The sequence below is a fragment of the Gekko japonicus genome, unplaced genomic scaffold (genome assembly GCF_001447785.1).
Source record: "Gekko japonicus isolate JY-2015 unplaced genomic scaffold, Gekko_japonicus_V1.1 scaffold58, whole genome shotgun sequence".
NCBI classification, from domain to species: Eukaryota; Metazoa; Chordata; class Lepidosauria; order Squamata; family Gekkonidae; genus Gekko; species Gekko japonicus.
Genome location: NW_015162475.1, coordinates 1,736,267 through 1,743,285, shown reverse-complemented (window position 1 = coordinate 1,743,285; position 7,019 = coordinate 1,736,267). Strand labels below are relative to the sequence as shown.

The 7,019-nt window shown below is 43.3% G+C and overlaps 1 protein-coding gene across 1 annotated transcript in view; it reads left to right on the top strand.

Moving 5' to 3' along the window:
- ITGA9 (integrin subunit alpha 9) overlaps window positions 1-7,019 on the top strand; it is a 296,748-nt gene that overhangs the window by 258,487 nt on the left and 31,242 nt on the right. Inside the window, exon 24 of the mRNA XM_015405733.1 lies at window positions 1,409-1,510. Coding sequence (XP_015261219.1) covers window positions 1,409-1,510 — 102 coding nt within the window. The remainder of the gene's footprint in view (window positions 1-1,408; window positions 1,511-7,019) is intronic.

The following is a 7,019-nucleotide window of genomic DNA, read 5'->3' as shown; positions in this document are numbered from 1 at the left end:
CCCCGCCCCTGGTTCAAAACAGTCCAGTGGCAGCTTTAAGACCAAGTTTTATTCAGGTACAAGCTCTCCCTCCTCTACAAGGACAGATTTGCATGTCCAGCCACTGTGCGCTATCTCAGGCTTGACCTTGTAGTCTCCAGCTGCACTTACTCGGCTGGGAACGCAAAGCGCGCAAACCATAACCATTGGCTTTTGCTCATTGCGGGGGGTATGTTTGATTTCACTATAAGTCAGAGGCCCTTATACTGAAGGCTATTCGGGGTCATTTCGTAGAAAAAGAGCTAGGGGGACTCATTAGCATAACTCATTAGCATATGCCACACCCCCTGACATCACCGGAAGTGTGTCCTCCCCACAGCCGGCGGCGACCTCCAACGGGCACCAGCAGGGAGCTCCAGGCCCCGCCCTCCCGCACCTCACCCGGGGGGATGGCGTCCCCCCGCGTCCCCCCCCAAATGACCCCTGCCCACTTGCATATCGGGCACTCTACGAATATGTAGGTTCAGGCTGCAAAGACTCCTGCATCTTACTCTCCAGGTCGGGGTGGGGACAGACACTGAAGAATGTGGACATCTTGCCTCCAAACAAAAGTTATGTTCTCAGTTTTCACTTGCTCCTGCGGCACCAAGTAGGAATTGTATGATTAGGATGTTGTGACTCTCTGATCTGGCTCCAGCAGAGGGTATATGATCCAATGGTACTTTACATGAACAAACAATGACTTAAAAAGGCAACTGGCTGGGCCATCTATGTTTAATCTCTTAGGAAATTCAAGAGGGATTCACTTGTGTGGGAGAAAAAGATAACATTTGGGCTTTTTTAACAGAGTGTCGTATCTAGATTTATTTTAATAATAAAAGTATTTTATCATGCTATACACAAGTGCATTTTAGTAACAGTGTCTAAGTATCTGTTCCTAATTATCTGGAAGTGATATAGGTTAAGATTTCTTTTGCTGATGGTAGCATTTGGGATGTTACTCTCTCTTAATGGGGCAGTGGATTTAGACCAAAGAGTTTCTCATCCAGATGAAATCCAATCTTCAAAACAAAAACAGTACCAGTGTGAGTGCCCATGTGGTGTAGTGGTTAGTCTATGACCAGGAAGGCAGGGGCTGAAATCCCCCCAGAGCAATGAAGTTTGTTGGGTGACTGTGGGCCAGTCACACTTCCTTTCCTTTGTGAGTATAATGGGAGAAGGAAAAAAAACCCATCACTCCTATCTCCCTGGAGAATGATTGGGGAACAGTGCAGTCGATAGATAGTACTGCAACATATCCAATTTAATGGGAGGGGTTGGCTGCATCTTATATGATACCTGAACCAGCAACTAAAATCCTCAGTCTGTTTATAACCTTCTATGTCTGGTTATCCACATTTCTCAGCCTTTTTTGTTCTTAAATCCTCAGGACAGCTCATCGGTCATCCAGTTTGTAACGAGAGCAAAGGTGAGGGTGGACCCCACCAACTGGGCAGTAGAAGTGCCCAATGGTAATTCGGAAGATGCAACGGTAAGCCCGAAGCTTGTGTCGGCGTTGCTTGTGTCACTCATCTGGAATGTGTTAGAGGACCTTGCACTGAGCTAGGAATTTGTGGCCAGGCTCAAGCTTTGCATACAAAAATGAAGGAGCGTGCCTTTCTTTGAATATGCCGGTGGTGCTGCTGCTTCACAAATCCTCCTGTGGTTTTGCTTGCTGTGATAAGCCTTGTCTCTGTGGCAAAGGCTGCTTTGCGGAATACTTGAATGCACACTGTGAGGCAGAGCAGCCAATGTGTAAAGGCCTTGGGTATACCTTTGTTCTAAGCCATAAATATGTTCCCCTCCTCCTCCCACCCCCAAGCTAAAACCTGCTTTAATTGAACACAGGTTTTTGGAAATCCTGGAGACTTATCCCCTTCAGGAAGATCAACTCATATGGGAAATTCTGAAACACTTAATAGTTAAGTTAATTATGTAAAATGGTAAAAAAATAGTTAAGAGGACTCAGTATTCAGTGTAAAAGACACTCCTTTTTCTTTCATGTCCTCTGTTGGATTAACCAGAAAGTGATATTTGATTTACGGCACTTGTTCCGCAAATGGAATGCCCCAATTCTTCAGTGGTTAGAGAAACTACTACAATTGGTGGATTTGAGGGGGGGGGGATTTGCCTTAGGAATTTGAGCTGACCTAGTAAGTATTCTTTGCTGCTATTGGCTGGGGTGATGACTTCATCACTCCATTCCCCAGCCAGGTCTTCAGCCAAATAGTTGGTCTTCTTGAACATGGGGGAAAGAGGAGAGTTATATTGTCACTGACAAATGTTACTACCTTGAAAGAAAAACAGATCTGATCATTTTTGTTACTGAAACACAGGGTTGCCAACCTCCAGGTGGTTACATAAGTAGAGAGATCACGGGACAGATTGTCAAACTAAGTATACATGCCATGAAAAATAATTAAAATGGCAATTTATATAAACGACTACATTTATGTAATGAAATAGGTATCTCAGTTTCTATGTATCAAAAATTCAACAGTCTTTTCTTGTCCCTTATAAACTGCTGATACGATCACATTCATTTATTCAACAAGTGAACTCCATATATCTCAACCATCAAGTGTCCTTGCTGTGATTTGACCTTGTTGAAAACTGGAAGTGATGGAGGTTGTCAGCCTTTGAAAAATAGAGTAGAATAGGAGTTATCATACCTGTAGATTCTGAAAATTCTATGGAAGACCTAACAAAATGACATGCAAAACATCTGTCACTAAGCCTCTTTAAGAGAAGCTGCTTTGGGAGGGTCAGTTTTGAGTGGAGAAACAGCCTGGGTAAGGACTTTTCAACATTGCTACCAGGTTGGGGCAGTCCTTGGGAAAGGCTTCCACTTGCATGTTCAAATAATAAATGTGTGGGCAAGTGTTTTTCATAATTCTCCAGACCGGACCAGCGTGGGTATCTGGGGTATTTCCCCCACTGGTCTTGCGGGAGCAAGCCTGCCACAGTCTTCTTAGTTCATGTGTATTTACAAGAGGAAACACATCTTTGGAACCTCATGGGTGAAAGTAGTCTGAGATGACGATTTGAAATGGAGAAGCAGTGAGCAGGGAAGGGGTTAAGCATTCCATCACTCCGATGTGCCTCCAGTTTAAAATGGCCTCCTCATACAAGTTACTTCATTCTCTCTCTCTCTCTCTCTCTCTTTGTTTTTTTTAAAAAGGTCGTCTTGTTAAGGGTATGTGCTTGTAACATTGATTTCATCATTGTGGCTTCTGTGCAGTCGCACATGGGGGCTGCATGTGCACAGGCCAGGCACAGAAAAGATTTCCGAAGCTTTCTAGTAGACTAGGAGTGCCACTCCTCCCTCTGGCACTTTCCCGCCAAAAACAGGTATAATAACAATTGATTGGCACAGTAATGAGATAATACAGAGAACAAGAAAAACTGTGAGAAAGTGACGCTTAATATATGTCTTTAAAGAATCATAGGAAAGTGAACAAAAATAATATACATAATCATAGAAAAATATATATTGACGGTGATCTCCGGAATGTCTTGCCATTTCAAAGGAAGATCTTCTTCTGAACAAAGATGTGGGACAAAAACTGTCTCTCAATAGTTCATATCATACCAGCTGTAATGTATAGTAGAACCTGCATTACAATCATCTTAGCCCATGGCAGGTTCTACTATACATTACAGCTGGTATGATTATTGAAAATCTTCTTTGATAATTGTGAGATGTCACCAGAGGATATGAACTATTGAGAGACAGTTTTTGTCCCACATCTTTGTTCAGATCTTCCTTCTAAACGGCAAGACATTCCGGAGATCACCTTCAATATATATTTTTCTCTGATTATGTATATTATTTTTGTTCACTTTTCTATGATTCTTTAAAGACATATATTGAGCGTCACTTTCTCACAGTTTTTCTTGTTCTCCATATTATACTTTCTCGCCAAAACCATCACATGAGTAGGAGGAGGGGTGGTACTTCCTCAGTTCTCTTTATGCCACTGCAAAGAGACAGTCTCCATTTCTGTACTCTGTTTTTTCCTTCACCTCATTCTTGAGGCGAGTTGTTTCTGTCAAAAGGATTTTTTTGGTCATCAATAGTCATTCTAGTGATGAATAAGCTGCATTTAAAGAAAAAAGTTTAGTTATGGGTATGTGCGTGTAGCATTGAGTGAGTCTCTGTGTCACCTGATTCCCCCTTTCGTTGACAGCAGTTACCATCTATTTATTCTGGATGTAATCCAGTGAGCCCTATTTAAAAACTTAGAAAATATGAAATCGAATTCCCTGTATATCTGAAGTTGGGATGGTGGTGGTCTCTGTGGGTAATCCTGATCCATGCACAGATCTGGCTTCATTATGTCTTCATTAGATGTTACTGAAAACAATTCCAACTTTTGGAATATTGGCTGGCCTGCTGATCCTGAGTAAATTCCACTGATTTCAGGAGAACATGCCTCCAAGCAACTGTGGTCGGGATCACAACTTAATACCATTTGGCTGCCATTTTGAATGGATCCTATGGGTTTAGAGCCACAGTTCAAATTACCCTGGATGAAATCAGGAACAGAAATATTCTTAAAGTTTTAAGAACCCAAAATACAATTGTGTTTATACTACAGATTGGCCAAAATTCAACATTCATCCCAACAAGAACTTATGAGGGTCCCCTACTACATAAACTAGCCATATATTTGCTTGCTGCGGCCAGACATTTTAGTGGTGCCAGGAAAGAACTGCACCATCAGAGAGGCTGTCCTATGATCCCTTGCAGTGTTTCAGGGCTGCTTCCCAGTATATTCTGTAGCAAAAGGACCCTGTCTGTGCTTGCTTTCCAGATCATGCATTTCTAAATATACATGTATTATTTAGATATTTATACTCCACTTTTCTCTCCAGCAGAGACAAAGCAATTTACAACATTGTTCTCCCTGCTTTCATTTTATCCTCGTACCAACAGCCCTGTGAGGGAGGTTATGCTGAGAATGAATAACTGGCCCAAGGTCACCCAGCGAGCTCCACAATAGAGTGGGGCTTCAAAACTGGATCTTCCAGATCTCTTGGGCCAGTTTATTGCAAATGAGCTTTTTTATCAGCCCAACAATAACCACCCTCTTACCCAGACTTTCAACAGTGTTTCTTTCTATCTTATTGCTGTGACTGATCACCTGTTAAGGAAAGCTCTACAAGGTGCAAATTAGCTTAAAAGCTGACTATCACAGCTCTAGTGCCATCATCATGCCTATAAAAGACTCCTAGGAGTAATCTGGATGTAGTCAGTTCATCTTGAAGCTCTGAAAACAGTGCAGTGCTTTCAGGACATCATTTGTGCTCCAACATGAGGAGGAGGAGATTGAATTTATACCCCGCCCGTCACTACCCAAAGGAGTCTCAGAGCAGCTTACAATCTCCTTTCCCTTCCCCTCCCCACAACAGACACCCTATAAGGTAGGTGGGGCTGAGACAGCTCTCTCGAGAACTGCCCTTGAGAGAACAGCTGTGAAAGAACTTGTAGGTGACCCAAGGTCACACCAGCAGCTGCATGTGGAGGAGTGGGGAATCAAACCCGGTTCTCCCAGTTTAGAGTCTGCACTCTTAACCACTACACAAAGCTGGCTCTTTGCTCAAAACCAAATGATACTTGCCTTACTTTCTTAATGCCAAAGAAAAGTACTCATCACCCCATGGGAATATTAATTTAAATGCCTTGCTTCTGATGTATTTGCAGGTATGCAACTCCCGTGTGTGTGTGTTAAGTGTAATCAAGTAACTTCCAACTTATGGCAAAGCTATGCATTTATTTATTTATTTATACTTTATTTATACTTTCAATTTGTACCCCGCTCACCCCCGAAGGGCTCTGAGCGGCTTACACGGTGCATGGTGCAGAGACCTATGCAGAAACCCTAACTATGGCCACAGTATGTCTGGGGTGGGGGGAGCCCTACCAGGTAATGACATCCAAAATGTCCTAACATTAACAGCCTTGTTCAGGTGTTGCAACCTGAGGGCCCTCGTGGCTTCCTTTATTGAGTCAATCCATCTCATGTTGGGCCTTCCTCTTTTCCTGCTGCCTTCAGTGTTACCTAGCATTACTGTCTTTTCCAGTGGCTCTTCCAGTGTGACTTCTGGATGCACAGCAGAAACTGGCACAGGCAAGTGGTGTCATCATCTGCAGCCACGCTGGGTTCTGCTATCCATTCAGTAGCTTGCTGGCATGGTGCTGCAGCCATGGCCCCACCATCTCCACTTCGCCTCCTGATGCCCTCCAGTAAGGACACTATCCACACACACACATACTCACACACTTCAGTGGTGGGAGCTAGAGGCCTCCCTGTGAGCTGCTGTTAAGCTAGCACCTTGAGCTGAGCCTGGAAGTGGATTGTCAGCTCCTTCATTTCAATTATCAGATCAGAATCACATTGTTCTAGAATTCAGCCTTTACTCAGTGCAGAAGTCTAGGTTCCTCTGTTCATTCACTGTGTTCTCTTGAATCATTATCTGCCAGATAGACGGCAATGTGTTTATTGCACTGGAGGATTATTTGTCTCTTCGATACGATGGGTATAGTTTAAAATATATGGAAATGTTTCCATTTTGTTATTGAATGCTTTTAAAATGACCTTTTCCTACTTCTCAAATTGGACTTTTATTGGCATTATTGTTGTTGCCGACTCCATTTTGCATTGGAAAATGAAATGCAATCTCTAATCAAAGGGCAGCCACTGTGGCTTTTGGGAAACTAGTTGAAAAGGAGCATGCGGGACATAATTTCATTTTGGAACATCAGTCTGTAATCTCATTCTTAAGGAGCTGCGGTGGCTCAAGTGGTTAAGATGCTGAACTGCAGGCTGTGGAAGGTCAGTAGTTCAGCAGTTCGAGACCCAAGTTGCCGCAAGACGGAGTGAGCTCCCGTCTCTAGTTCCAGCTCCTGCCAACCTAGCAGTTCGAAAGCAAGAAATTGCAAGTAGATAAATAGGTACCACTTCGGTGGGCAGGCAGCAGCGTTCCGTGCGCCTTGG